Here is a 16,100-nt window from a genome sequence, read left to right on the forward strand (position 1 = left end):
AGCAAGAAGGTCGCTAGTTTGAGTCACAGCTGGGTCAGTTGTCATTTCTGTGACCAAACTCATGCGCTACAGGTGAATTGATGAACTAAATTGGCCGTAGAGTATGAGTGTGTGTGTATGGGTGTTTCCCAATACTGGGTTGCTGTTTAACTGTGTAAAACGTATGCTGGAATAGTTGGCGGTTCATTCCGCTGTGGCAACCTCTGAAATAGAGACTAAGCTGAAGGAAAATGAATGCATGCATATTGCACAGGAGGGCTAATAATTTAGCCCTCAGCTGTATGTGTAACCCTTCTGTGTGGAGCTTCCGCTTTTCCGCTGTGAGTCTAAGCGCAGGATCATGTTGCAGACACAGACACCTTCGGGTGAGCACACAGACTACAGACGCCAGCAGGAGCACAGTGGAGGCTTTACTGGAGGATTCCTGAGCACGGCGATCAATGACTCTCATATAAAGACAGAGTTCACTGAGTCTCAACAATATATCAAACACTTGCATGCTGTCACTCAGTAATACTGAATGAAATGGAGATACTGTGTAATATACTGTATAAAGTGTCTGCTAAATGATTAAATGTAAGTACTGCACTGCAAAATTTTTTAGTTTTTGTCTTGTTTTTAGTCTAAATACCTAAAAAATTGTAACAAGAAGCAAGAGAAGAAGTATTATTTCAAAATTAAGTGAGTTTTTTTCCCTAAAACAAGCAAAATAATCTGCCAATGGGGGACACAAAACAAACAAAATAAGCTAGTTTTTGCTTTGAAGCAATATATATATATATTTTTTAAAGATTTATTTTTGGCCTTTATTATTAGATAGGACAGTATTGAGACAGGAAGTGAATTGGGAGAGAGAGAGAGAGGGGGTAGGGAAATGTCAACAAGCCAGGATTTGAACTCGCGACGCCCTGAAGTGCTATTACACCATATGTCGGCGTGCTAACCACTAGGCTATTGTGCCGACTGAAGCAATATTTTTTTACTTACCTCATTTTCAGCAAGGTTATTATAGTTAACGAAAACGATCGAAAAAACGAAAACTAAAATGTAAAATAATTGTTTATTAACTGAAATAAAAATAAAAACAAATAAAGAGTTTTTCAAAAACTAGAACTAACTGAAACTGTATTGTGTACAGAACGCCTATGGGCGCACATATGAGCACAAATGCATTTGCTATTTAAACAGCATGCTGCAAAACGTCAAAACAACTCTTGCGCCAAGCTGCAACAAGCATACAAAAATTGCGTCGCGCCTTGCGCCACATTGCGCCGGGTGTATGATAGGGCCCATTGACTTTACTGCATTTATTAGGTATAAATTTGGGTAAAATGTTAATATTTTTTTTATAAAGGTCTGATGACATTTCTTCAAAAAAATTTAAATTTTCGTTTAGTGCTTATTTTTCATTTAGATCTTTTTTTTCTCCAGAAAAAGACAACTTGTACGAATGATAAATATTTTGTGTGTGTGTGTGTGTGTGTGTGTGTGTGTGATTTGGGTTATTCTTGATCCGCTCTTCTAAATGTAAAACATTGGTTGTCTAAAGCAAATATAAAAATGAAGAAAAAAAATCCACCATTTTTGGTATTTTATTATTTTTTTAATTGTCTAATTGACTACATTTATATTTAAAATTTTGTAGAGTTCTAGACAAAACAATCGATATAGTGGATATAAACACATACACATGTATTTCATTCATATTCTTTCAGCTTATTCCCTTTATTTATTAGGGGTCACCACAGTGTAATGAACCGCCAACTTATCCAGTTTGTTTTACACAGCAGATGCCCTTTCATCCGCAACCCATGCACCCATGCACACTCACATTCACACATATAAACTACTGGCAATTCAAACTCCACACAAAAAATGGCTCAGCCGGGACTCGAACCATCAACCTTCTTGCTGTGAGGTAACAGACAGTGCTAACCACAGAGCCACCATGCCGGCCACACATGTATTTGTATTAGTATATTAGTTAATTTTATATAAATATAAATAATGATATCACTTCACTTCTTGGTACATAATGATGAATCACTTTTGTAAATTTACTTTAATGCAGACACCAATTTGAGACGTTTGATCCGAAAGTAACATAAAAAAACGTATGATTCAATGATAACTCATCTCCAATTTAACAATCACCATTGTTATTTTATTTTACCACATAATAACGCATCCAATTAGAATGGTTAATCTTAAAGTTATTACATTTATTGCGTTTGTTTTATGTAATGCTGGTTATGTAATGTGAATTAGTTTTTTCAGCAGATGTCAGACCTTGTTATAAATTATCTGATTTTGTGGTTTGAGCTCATAAAGCTTCAAAAAATGAGATATAGGAACTTTAATATGTGGTTAATCCATTAGGATTTAAGTATTGAGGCTGTTGCCACAACAGGAAAGTTGTCAAGATATAAAGTAATGGTGTTTTGCTGTTTTCATGAGATCAGATGACTCATGAGTGTGTGTGTGTGTGTGTGTGTGTGTGTGGTCCTGGTAATAATCATGTTGTGGGGACCAAATGACCCCTCAAGTATTGACCTTATTCCTTCATGTTATTATATATATCATTATTGGCTCGAGACTTCCGTTCTCATTCACTTCCATTGATTTATAAAGATGAAAAAGCTTGTTATGCTGCTTATTAATGTTGCAAATTGGTATTTTGTTATTATATTATTTAGATTTTTCCATGTCTAGTCATAAAACCACTTGTTTGTACAGCAAGTACACTGTTAAAAATGCAGGGTTCCACACAATTCATCCATGCTGTCCCAACACAAATTGATTAAGTTAACTTAACACTTTTAACAAATTTATGTTGATTGAAAATAAAAAATATAAATTTTCCCAATGAAATCTCAAGAATTGTGTTGTTTTAGCTCATTTTAAATAAGTAGTTTAAACAAGCAAAATAAAAAATAATTTTAAGTGTAATTTGACCATTTGTTGCCGTTTATTATTCCTGATTCCTGGCCATTTCCCCACAAACACAATTCAGTCGGAAGTAAACAATTACAGAAGAGAGCTGACTTCCACAATAAGTTTAATATGAGGTTAATAGTAATACATTTGATGTTGTGGGGACTTTTTTTTGGTCCCCATGAGGATCTTAAACAGCTGATTAATCACACAGAATGAAGTATTTTGAACATTTAATTACTGTATGGTATGGCAACACTACTGTAAAGCAGTGGTTCCCAAAGTGGGGGTCGGGACCCCCCAAGGGGTCGCGGGGCAATGAAGGGGGGGTCGCCTGGTGATTTCCAAAATTCGATTTATTTTTATTAAACCATAAGAATTAACATATTTTATCCATAACTATACTGAAAATAAAAATAGTCGTTTATAGTTACTATATACTGTATAGTTACTATAGTAGCTTATAGTTACTAGTTCTATTGGATTGCGACCCCTGGGGTAATTACATTATATTAAAGGCAGCAATACCGTCAGATGCATTTTGATTTTATAACATCAGCTTATACTTTCTGGCACATTTTAAGCACTGATACAAGTTTAATTGGTGTGTCTGCGTCATTGCATGCAAGGTTTCTGTATTTATAATCACCTTAGAGGATATTGGGGGTCGCGAGTCACTGGCATTGTTATTTTGGGGGTCGCGGGCTGAAAAGTTTGGGAACCCCTGCTGTAAAGGACCGCAAACGTCTGCAGTGAGTGGTGAGGACTGCAGAGAAGATCATCAGGTCCCCACTGCCTTCTCTGCAGACTATCTACCATCACAGAGTCCACAAGAGAACTGCCTCAATCCTGAAAGACCCCATTCACCCACAACATAGATTATTCACACTCCTACCCTCAGGGCGGAGGTATAGGAGTGTGAGATGCAGGACTGCCAGACTCAAGAACTCTTTCTTCCCATCAGCTATCAGACTTCTAAACATATAACCAATGCACATAACAGTCTCTTTTTCTGCTCAGTACAACACTACATTCTCCATCCCAGTTTGCACAATTTTTTGCACATAAGCCAGTTGCACTAGGCACTTTTTGCATAATAAGCACAATTTAAGAACCACTGTACATTGTTTACATCTGTTTCATAACTTAAATCAGTTTTATATATTGTTTACGTTCATAGATATTTATATACTTACATTTTATAATCATACTTCAGTCACTCCTGTGTATATATGTGTATTTGTGTTGTATGACTTCACTGTGGACGGCAAAGTAAGAATCTCATTGTACAGGAAAATGTGTTTCCTTACTGTGCACATGACAATAAACAGTTGAATTGAATTGAGTTGAATTGAATTTAAAGCTGCAGAATGTTTTCTGTGAGGGATGTTTAGGGGTAGAGGTGTAGAATATAGCCTTTATGTTTTAGTTGAATCAACTTGACTTTTCTAGTCATCTCAACTTACACCAATCAGCCTGATTAAACTTTGTATATAACTTCAAAAATGCAGTTGAAGCCTGATTAATGTATTTAAATGAGTTAAAGTAACCTAAAAACATTCGTCATCATGATTTTTTGTCATATTGTTTTTTTACAGTGTACAGGACAAACACTGCAAAAAATGCTTTTCTTGCTAAGATATTTTGTCTTGTTTCTAGTCTAAATATCTAAAATTTTCTATATCAAGAAGCATTATCTAGACAAGCAAAACATATTGTCTTGTTTTGAGAAATAATATGCCAATATTAAGTGAGTTTTTCCTTAAAACAAGCAAAATAATCTGCCAATGGGGTAAGCAAATTAATCTTGTTTTTTTTTAAACGTAAGATTAATTTGCTTACCCCATTGGCAGATTATTTTGCTTGTTTTAGGGAAAAAGTCACTTAATATTGGCATATTATTTCTCAAAACAAGACAAGATGTTTTGCTTGTCTAGAAAATGCTTCTTGATTTAGGAATTTTTAGATATTTGGACTAGAAACCAGACAAATATCTAAGTAAGAAAAGCATTTTTGCAGTGTATAGAGAGTGCCCATAAACATGTAAACCATTTTGTGTGTTTGTGTGTGTGTGTGTGTGTGTGTGTGTGTGTGTGTGTGTGTGTGTGTGTGTGTGTGTGTGTGTGTGTGTGTGTGTGTGTGTGGTTCTGGTATTAATCATGTTGTGAGGACCAAAAAATCCCTCAATTATTGACCTTATTTGTTAATGTTATAAAACATTGGCTCGAGACTTCCGTTCTCATTCTCTTCCTTTGACTTTTAAGCGTTAAAAAAGCTTGTTATGCTGCTAATTTAGATTTTTTTAAATGTATCATTGTTTGTGCAACAAGTAGTTTGACCATTTTGTGTTATTTGTAATTTCCTATTTCCTATTAGTTTCCCCCGTTAGACTATTGAATCGAAAGCCGTAAAACTATTGCAGAAAAGCGCTCACTTCCACATAAAATATGTAACCCAAACGTGTGTGTGTGTGTGTGTTTCAGATGGGAGGAGGAGCTGTCCAGAAGAGAGCAGATGGAGGTGATGGTGCAGTCGCTGCAGGAGGTTTGCTCATCTGCACCACATGTCTAGACATTCACACTGCGATATTAATCACATTTGGGCTTTCGATGATGTGTGGTGCTCACTTTATGAGCCTAAAACCTTATCAGATCATCAAGTGAGCAGACGTCATCATATTTTTACTAACTAATTCCTATTCAGGGTGACACCGTGGCTCAGTGGTTAGCACTGTCGTCTCACAGCAAGAAGGTGGCTGGTTTGATTCCCGGCTGGGTCAGTTGGCATTCCTGTGTGGAGTTTGCATGTTCTCCCCAGGTTGGCTTGTGTTTCCTCCGGGTGCTCCGGTTTCCCCCACAGTCCAAACATATGCGCTATAAGGAAATTGGGTAAACAAAATTGGCCGTAGTGTATGAGTGTGTGTGAATGAGAGTGTATGGGTGTTTCCCAGTACTGGGTTGCAGCTAGAAGGGCATCAGCTGCATAAAACATATGCTGGATAAGTTGGCAGTTCATTCCGCTGTGGTGACCACTAATGAATAAAGGGACTAAGCCGAAGGAAAATAAATGAATGAATTCCTATTCATAACACTATGAGGCTCCATTTATTACTGTAAGTTAGAAATAAAGTACATCCAGCAGGTTGTTATCACAGAATAAAGCCTGATAGGTTGATCAGTAGCCTGAAGCAAAGCAGAGCACAGTTGAATAAGAGCGAAGGGCTCTATTCTGTGAAAACAACCTCCTGGATGTACTTTAACCTGCTTATTTATTCTTTCATTTTTTTTTTTCTTTTTGGCTCAGTCCCTTTATTAATCTGGGGATGCCACAGCGGAATGAACCACCAACATACCCAGCATATGTTTTAAGCAGCGAATGCCCTTCCAGCCGCAACCCATCACTGGGAAACACCCATACAGTCTCATTCACACACATTTCAAGAGTTCACATTTAGCTGATGATTGATAATAAAGCTAGTTTGGCGTGCTATCCCGGGAGAGAGCCCTGAGCTTATAAGATCCTCCCGTTGCAAGGCGAGAGGGAAGTTTGAGCTCAGGTAGATGTCGATGACTCCCCCTCTTGCTTGTTGTAGCTAAGTGTCAGATATGGATGCTGAAAGGTGTACTCAGAGTTTAGCTAAAGTATGTGGATTAATTCTTTAGAGTGCTTGTTTTTGAACTGTGGCAGGAAACCAGAGGACCCGGGGAAAACCCACGCGACCACGGGGAGAACGAGCAAACTCCGCACAGAAATGCCGTCTGGTTTGGAAAGGAATTAAACCAGGGGCATTCTTGCTGTGAGGCAACAGCGCTAATAGCTGGCCACCGTGACGCCGTTTGAAAGGAGGGAAAGTAGGGTTGGGTGGGGGGGTTTCTTCAAGACGAAGATATTGAGATGAGAAAAGTCTGGTTATTTATAGTGAGTTAAGGATCGTCTGATAGGATATTCAGTAATTAGCTAAAGTTGGAACAGCTGTGAACAATCATAAGCACGTGATCCTCTCGAAATTTGTTTATAAATAAACTTCACATTGTGGGAGAAACCAGAGCACCCGAAGGAAGCCCACGGGAATACGGGGAGAACATGCAAACTCCACACAGAAATGCTAACTGACCCAGCCGAGGCTCAAACCCGTGACCTTCTGGCTGTGAGGCAAAAGCGCTACCCCCTGCGCCACCGTGCTGCCCCCTATCCTGCTTATTACACAGCTAGTTGACACAAAACATTGTTCTGAGCTGTAATAATTTATTAAAACTTGAATTAAATGAAAGCTGAACAAAAACAGCTGATGGAGTATACACTAACCAGCGCATTATTCGGTCACAAGATGGCGCCAAACAGTCAAAAACACAAAGCTGACAGAAACGAAACCACTGTAAATCACAACATTCTCCCTTTGTACATGTCATTAGAGGTGGAAAGCCCCGCCCACTAGGAAAGATCTCACTGAGGCACATGTGTTTGTAGCTCCGCCCTTTTCTGAAAAGAGCACAATCTTATTTGAATTTAAAGTGACAGTCACCAACATGGCACAATTAGGATCAAAGTCTAAAAGGGTCAGTTTCACAGAGGTATAAAGCATTATCTGTGTGGTATTTTGAGCTGAAACTTCACCTACACACAGTCTAGGAACATCAGACTTATTTTACCTCTAATAAAAAAGGGCATAATAGCTCCCCTTTAAATATATCTTGTTACACATGCAGCCATTAATGTAGCTAAATGATGTAATTGTTACATTTAGAATAGTGATCAACATCCTAGCAACCACATAGCAACAGGGCCATGTAAATAAAATCAATGCATTCTGCTTTTAACTCTGTGAGTATTCATAACATCATGCTAAAATACATGATGAGTAACTGTGCAGACATGCAGTCGGAGCAGATATAAACCGCTGTGTGTGTGTGTGTGTGTGTGTGTGTGTGTGTGTGTGGGAGAGAGAGTGAGCTCCAGTATTAGTGGGTCAGGGCTGTAAACGCTGTGTTGGAAGATCTCTGAAACGCTGCAGGTGTGAGTCTCGTCCTCTGCTGATGCAGCGGCACAATCAATAACTCCTGCTTCTGTGTTTGTGCTGGATTACGGCTCAGCAAAACCAGCGTCCCCTGAGATCTCCAACACGGACACAAGCTGCTCTTTAAATTCAGCCTCCAGTCCAACCAATTTCCCCTCCGGCCGCTGTGGGGATTTCATTAGACTCAAGAGGGTTTCATGTTTATGTTCATGTGTTTATGGCATTTTATAATCTGCCTAGCCTTTATTAAGAAAGAAGATTATGTTCATATTGTTCATGCGTTTATGGAGTTTTAAATATCTGTCTAGGCTTTACTAATAAACTCGAGATCTGTAATGCAGGATCAAAGCTATGCATTAACAATAGGTTGTTGATTTGATGCTGTTCTGTGAGGATTATTTAAAGAAAAATAGTGCATGTTTAATATAGGATTTAAATGAATAGCAGTGGTGAGCATTAATTAATGCTATCCAAAGATAAAAGTCTGGTTTTACATAATAAATACATATTGAAATATACATGTATTTTTAAAAAAAATTATTAAATAAATGAATAAACTAACATATTAAAATAGATATTTATATATTAGGTCAGTTGGCGTTGAAGGATTCGGATTTCTGCTTTCCAATCCGTCTCATCATGGACCAACGTTTATTCTTTTCTCATCATCTTGTTTCTCATAATTTTTTATTAAATATTTTAAACTTGATTTATTTATTTAAATCTCTGACTCCGGCTCTTCTTCATCTACCAGACTGGTCATTCTTTGGGTCAAACTGTTAAAAATCCCTACAGCGTTTCTGTGTGGAGTTTGCATGTTCTCACTGTGTTCGCTTAGGTTTCCTCCGGGTGATATATATATTTATTAATTCGTATTCTTTTCGGCTTAGTCCCTTTATTAATCTGGGGTCGCCACAGCGGAATGACCCACCAACTTATCCAGCACGTTTTGACGCAGCAGATGCCCTTCCAGCCGCAACCCATCTCTGGAAAACATCCATATACTCTCATTCACACTCATACACAACGGACAATTTAGCCTACCAAATTCACCTGTACCGCATGTCTTTGGACTGTGGGGGAAACCGGAGCACCCAGAGGAAACCCACGCGAACACAGAGAAAACATGCAAACTCTACAGAGAAACACCAACTGAGCCAGCCGAGGCTCGAACCAGCGACCTTCTTGCTGAAGATGACAGTGCAAACCACTGAGCCACCGTGTCGCCCCATAAACAATATATTCATTCATTTTCTTTTTAGCTTAGTCCCTTTATTAATCAGGGGTCGCCACAGCGGAATGAACCGCCAACTTATCCAGCATAAGTTTTACGCAGCGCATGCCCTTCCATCTGCAACCCATCTCTGGAAAACATCCATACACACTCATACACTACACAGCCAATTTAGCCTACCCAATTCACCTGTACCGCATGTCTTTTGACTGTGGGGGAAACCGGAGCACATGGGGGAAATCCACACAGAAACACCTACTGACCCAGCCGAGGCTCGAACCAGCGACCTTCTTGCTGTGAGGCGACAGCACTACCTACTGCGCCACTGCCTCGCCAATATATAAAGTAAATAAAAAAAAATAAAAAAAAAATAAATAAATAAATACATTTATAGGTGCATTGCATATTTAATAACAGATTACTTGTTAAATGGATATTTTATTTAAATTAAATTTTGAAATCATTTAGATTTTTTTTAACCCTCATAATTATTTATTTAAATATATGCAGCTTTCAAATTCCAAAACAACAAACACTATAAGTAAAAGCAGTATTTTCCAACTACATCATATTTTATCAGCAACTTCTCATTAATGAGTGAACGTGAAAACAATCCCAGATTTGAATAGTTACATTTTCACCACAAACAAAATTACAATGTTTCTTGAGCATCAAATTATTCATTCATTCATTTTCCTTCGGCTTAGTCCCTTTATTCATCAGGGGTCGCCACAGCAAAATGAACTGCCAACTTATCCAGCATATGTTTTACACAGCGGATGCCCCTCCAGCTGCAACCCAGTACTGGGAAACACCCATACACTCTCACATTCACACACACTACGACCAATTTAGCTTAATCAACTCTCCTGTACCACATGTGTTTGGACTGTGGGGAAAACCAGAGCAACCGGAGGAAATCCACACAAACACGGGGAGAACATGCAAACTCCACACAGAAATGCCAACTGACCCTGTCAGAACTTGAACCAGAGACCTTCTTGCTGTGAGGTGACAGTGCTAAGTACCACCGTGCTGCCCTTGAGCATCAAATCATTATGATAAAATGATTATAAAACACAGAAGACTGCAGTAATGATGCCTAAAATTCAGGTTTAAGTTACAGGAATAAACTACATTTTCAAATATGTTAGCATATGTGTCCAGTCCTCACCTTTACTATAGTTTTGAGTGAAATGAATAACAATATAAATTAATTTAAATGACAATATAACACCAGGTACACATAGTATAATCATTTATTGGATTATAGAAATATTGAAAAAATATTTCTGCTCATTTTGATCAAATAGAAAAAGCATTGGTGAGCATATTTTGTGATTCGTGTTGTTATTTAATTTTTTCCCTCGTTTATTAATGTTTTTGAATCACATTATGGGACCTTAATCTTTCTTCCGACAACTTTTAACCTTTGAAAGTTGCAAAAAGTGACTTTTATGAACATTTTTAATAGTTTTAAGTGCTATATTGTCTATAAAATGCCCTTAAAAGTCACTTTGCTAAACTGTAGAGTTGAATTTTCATCATCAAAAGTCAACAAAGCAGAGATCAACATCCCATAATGCAAAATTCACAACCATAAATTCACTAAAAACATCACAAAATACAGAAACTGTTCAATTACAGATATTTTTTTACAGCGTATTAGCAAAATATCACCACAAACGCACTATCCATTATATTCTTATATTGTTGTCTTGTGTGTTTAGAATGTAAATCAATCCGAAGCCATTCAGGATGAGCTGAACGAGAAGGTTGAACGTCTGAAAGCTGAACTGGTGGTTTTCAAGAGCCTCATGAGTGATGTGAGTATTTCTACAGCCTAAAATATCACACACTAAAATCTCATTTCATTTCTTACCTGTTGCATAAGATCATAAGAGTTTTGTTTCCTTATCGCATCATCAGATCATTACACAAGAATGAGCTTTCAGTCCAAGTAAAACACAGTCTGATGTTTTTATGATGCTGGATAAAGATCTCAGCTTTTCAATTAGTTTTTATTAGTTAATGCAGAAGTAAATCTGCTGAATTTTGCAGGATGCCAACAAACTGATGCCAAGTCTCCCAATTCACACACGTTGAATAATGTCTGAATAGTTTTATAAAGATGCATTTTGTCATTAACTTCTCAATGCATATTTACGCAAACACTTGAGGAGATTTCTCTGCATGAAAGCAGGTTAACCCTAAAGCATCTTAAAGGACTTTTGTGGCCAAAATCATTTAGTTGGATTTCCTTAATCTGAGTAGCTAGATTGCCGTCTGTGCACACCAAAAATAAAATAATTTAAATAAAAAGAGCACTCGATACAACAGAATTCAAATAATAATAATAATAATAATAATAATTTAAACTATAGTAAATGAATGAGAAATACAATAATTATAAAGATTCTTTTTCTCATTTGTCCAATATAAATTTACAGTAATGTTTTATAACTGATGAAAAAAATAATAATAAATAAATAAATAAATAAAACTAATAAATAAACAAATAAACACTTAAATACACTAAATAAAATTAAAAATAAATATATATTAATGTATGTTTTTATTATTTATATAAAGCAAACAAATTAATAAATTAACTAAATAAAACTAATAAATTAATTAATTAATAAAAGTATGAAAATAAGAAACATTTTAACAATTAAAATAAAATACATTGATAAATTTTATTTATTATTTATATAAAACAAATAAAATAAATAAATAATAAAACAAATACATAAATAAATAAAAGATTCAAATAAATAAAACAAATAAATAAATAAACAAGCAAATAATAAAAATAAATAAATAAATAAAACATAAAACAATAAATAAATAATAAAAAACAAATACATAAATGAATAAAAGAAACAAATAAATAAAACAAGCAAATAAATAAAATAAAAAAATTAATAAATAAAAAAACACAAACAAACAAACAATAAATAAATAAAACAAATAAATAAATAATTAAAACAAGAATTTTTAAAAATTAAATAAATAAAACAAATAAAAAATAAATAAAAAAAACAAATAAATAAAGCAAACAAATAAATTATTTTATTTAATTAATAAATAAAACAAATAAAGAAAAAATATATAAATAAAACAAATAAATAAAACAAACAATAAATAAATAAAATAAATAAATGATCAAATGAACAAATAAAACAAATAAAACATAAGTAAATAAAGGTATATAAATAAAACAGTTTAGTTAAAAAACATTAATTGATGGATTTTATTTTATCAAAGACAGTAATATGCAAAAAAAGTAATAAAACTGCAATCATTGCGATTAAGGACTACAATACTAAATATGCTTAACGGTTAACCTGCTGTTCCAGCTCTAATCTGGCCAGAAATTAAATATGAAAGACATGTGGATGATGTCACAAGACGATTGGGAGGGCACATAACTAAGCAACAGAACCATTTACTCCCATTTATGACGATCCAAAATTTACTAATATACACTTAAAAAAGTTTAGGATAGTTTTTGGATGCAGAATTTGTCATAAATGCAATACCTCACTAGAACACATCCTCGATTTGCAGCAGCTGAATAAACGAGTAAAGCATTTTAAAAGCATTTTAAAGATATACATAGTTTTGGAGAATTAAGAACTGAACTGTAATGGTGTTTATTATAAAGGCTGGCGGGAGACGCCGCAATAAAGCTGTAGAAAACCAGAGGAAAATCCTGGACCTGAAAGTAAGAGAGAATGCAAGACATGACATCTGTAAAAACTCAGCCATGAGGAGTTTAATGAAGGAAAACAATTGCCTTGATTCATTTTATGCCCACAAGCTTTCAACAGAAGCTTACAGTATGTATAATTTCCTGACCCCAGAGCTATACATGCCGTATATAAAGATTAAAGTCATCTTAAAGAGCCCCTATTTTGCATTAAAAAAGGTCATATTTTGGTTTTAGGGGTCTCCAACAACATGCTGATATGCGTGCAAGGTCAAAAAACAATTTCATTGTTTTATAATCTGCATTTATTTTTACTTAATTATCCCAGTGACTCCCATATGATTCGTTCAGAGATTAATTTGTTCCCAAAACCCCTCCTTTGTGTGAGGCTAATCTGTCCAATGACCCAGTCTCTTGTGATTGGTCAACTGGGTTCAGCACGAGACAAAGAGAAACACCCACCACGGTTATGAAGTAGCACAGAGTATACAGTTGAAGCCAGAAGTTTACATAAACTGTATAAACTGTATAAAATTTGTTTGTTATGCTTAATAGCGCGACGCAGTGGCGCAGTAGTTAGTGCTGTCAACTCACAGCAAGAAAGTCGCTGGTTCGAGCCTCGGCTGAGTCAGTTGGCATTTCTGTGTGGAGTTTGCATGTTCTCCCTGCGTTCGCGTGGGTTTCCTCCAGGTGCTCCGGTTTCAACAAGCCAGAATCAACAAAAAAGCCAGATTACAATTGGCTAAATTACACTGGGAAAAGACTCATGTTTGGAGACATGTCCTGTGGTCTGATGGAGCTAAGATTGAACTGTTTGGCCATAATGACCAGTGTTACATTTGGAGGACAAAGAGGAAAGCTTACAAGCCTAGGAACACCAACCCTACTGTGAAGTATGGGGGCGGCAGCATCATGTTGTGGGGCTGTTTTGCTGCAGGAGGGACTGGTCCACTTCACAGCATAGATGGCATCATGAAGACAGAACATTATGGAGAAATACTGAAGCAACATCTCAAGACATTAGCCAGGAAATTAAAACTTGACCACAAATGGGTCTTCCAAACAGACCATGACCCTGGGCATACTCCCAAAGTAGTTAAAATGTGCTTTAAGGACAACAGAGTGAATGTTTTGGAGTGGCCATCACAAAGCCCTGATCTCAATCCTATAGAAAATTTATGGGCAGTGTTGAAAAAGCTTGTGCGAGCAACACAGCCTACAAATATGACTCAGTTACAGCAGTTCTGTCAGGAGGAATGGGCCAAAATTCCTTCATACTATTGTGAGAAGCTTGTGGAAGGATACCTAAAACATCTGACCAAAGTTATACAGTTTAAAAGCAAAGCTAAAAAGATAGCAAGGAAATGTGTGTAAACTTTTGACTGTCTTGAAACTAATAAAAAATTCTCTAAAAAGATTCTCTCATTATTCTGGCATTTAGCAAATGAAAATGAATTAGGTAATCCTAACAGACCTAAAATAGTAAACGGTTAGTATGAGTTACCATCAGACATTTTTTTAAAATGCTTATGTTCCTTTTTTTAGAGTGTATGTAAACTTCTGTTTTCAACTGTATGTGTGAGCCTAATGCAGGAGTGCATTAAATCAATGCAGTTAAACACCAGCATATTACTCTACTCTTAATCCTAACCCCAAGTAATAACAACGACACCCATTCAGTATTAATCCACACACTGGCAAAAGTTGAATAATTAAAAAAAAATTGGCCGCGGCGCACGTGTGAGGAACAGCCGATGGTGGCCCTAGCCACAAACAGCAGCAGATCGCAAGCACAAAACTAATTTAAATCCGTAAAGGAAGAAGCATGTGCCGCATTTTCAACATAGTTTTGGATGCAATATGTGAAATAGCTCACACAGTTTTAACCTGAGAGATACAGGATCTGGAGGAAGGAGAAACTGTAACAGTTACTGACAAAGTCCCATACATGAGTAGTCTTTGCTACTCCTTCCTTTAATAACAAATGGCCGGCGATCCTGCGCTGCAGCGTAGGTTATTGTATCAATCGTCAGAAAAATGACAGAACAAATACAGCATGTTTGGCTATGCTGTGGTGTTGTTGTGAAAACCAACTTTAACCCTTTATTCCCCACAGCCGCATGTCTGTCCATCTCTCAGTGATAGTAACCTCGCACTCCGCCAGTATCTGAAGGGAAAGGCTCGTTCACGTTTTACCCGATCCGGCAGTTTATAGGACATTGGCAATATCCTGTATTGACGTTTACACGTGCAAGCAGAAGATCTGAACAAAGGATGAATAATTCATATGACTCTGAGTCGACTCAGTAGAGTGCAGTAGGGTGCACTTTCAGATTTTCTGGATGTTTTCATTCATTTAGAGCTGTTATACTCTGCATAGATGGTAGTTTTTAAAAACTCATTTGAGGGGCTCTTTAAAGGACCTTTGTTTTGTCTTATTAGTGAAGTAAAATCACACATTAAGACTATAATCCTCTTTTCCTTTTCTTCCATGTGTTGAAATAATGCACACATTCTCTCATTGAGTGTGTGATTTAACGTTTATCTGAATTAAAATTAAAAATAACTTGCAAGTAACTCAATTATTATTACTTTATTAAGTAATGCGTTACTTTATATGTTACTTAGAAAAGTAATATTATTACATAATTCACGTCACCCCCAACACTGGCCACAGACATTTCTTTATTATCTGGTGGAAATAATCCTCCCTAAATATTTGCTGTTTTGTATTGAAAACACACAGTGTACCGCATTGATTAAACAGAATAAATGAGTCAGAGCAGTTGTTTCCCATCAGGCCTTTGGGTGAAAGGAGCTGAAGTTTGTTGCGTGCCTGTGGATTGACCACAAGACTAACTCGTTGCTCTTGCATTTGTGTGCAATGACACTGATTTATGACTGGTGTGTTCCTGTCCTCGTCTGTAGCTTATAATTCATGTTCCGCATGTGATTACAGTGATTGGCAGCGATCAGGTGTGTTTGAAGAGTGTTTCTGGGTCACATACACACTGCAGATAAATACACTGTATGATAATTATCACTGTTCACACTCGGTTTGGTTTTTTACGTCCACCCAAAAGTTATGACATTTGTATTTACTTGCTTTATTTCTTTTGTTTATTGGACAAAAACTTGAAAATCTTTTTTCTTTTTTTTAAAGTCATCATTTTTTCAACTATTTCAACTCAAATGTATTTTTT

At 36.2% G+C, this 16,100-nt stretch overlaps 2 protein-coding genes across 5 annotated transcripts in view; one reads left to right on the forward strand and one right to left on the reverse strand.

The window, feature by feature from the left end:
• Positions 1 to 16,100, reverse strand: part of flnba (filamin B a) — a 750,037-nt gene that overhangs the window by 347,024 nt on the left and 386,913 nt on the right. The gene's annotated exons all lie outside the window — the stretch shown is intronic.
• Positions 1 to 16,100, forward strand: part of iffo2b (intermediate filament family orphan 2b) — a 73,630-nt gene that overhangs the window by 39,245 nt on the left and 18,285 nt on the right. For 2 of the 4 annotated variants that reach the window (XM_021479908.3, XM_021479909.3), the window contains exons 2-4: positions 5,418 to 5,478; positions 10,913 to 11,008; positions 12,853 to 12,912. In XM_021479908.3, coding sequence (XP_021335583.1) covers positions 5,418 to 5,478; positions 10,913 to 11,008; positions 12,853 to 12,912 — 217 coding nt within the window. The remainder of the gene's footprint in view (positions 1 to 5,417; positions 5,479 to 10,912; positions 11,009 to 12,852; positions 12,913 to 16,100) is intronic. The other 2 variants (XM_021479910.3, XM_009306298.5) reach the window with 1 other exon arrangement.

Source organism: Danio rerio, chromosome 11 (genome assembly GCF_049306965.1).
Source record: "Danio rerio strain Tuebingen ecotype United States chromosome 11, GRCz12tu, whole genome shotgun sequence".
NCBI classification, from domain to species: domain Eukaryota; kingdom Metazoa; phylum Chordata; class Actinopteri; order Cypriniformes; family Danionidae; genus Danio; species Danio rerio.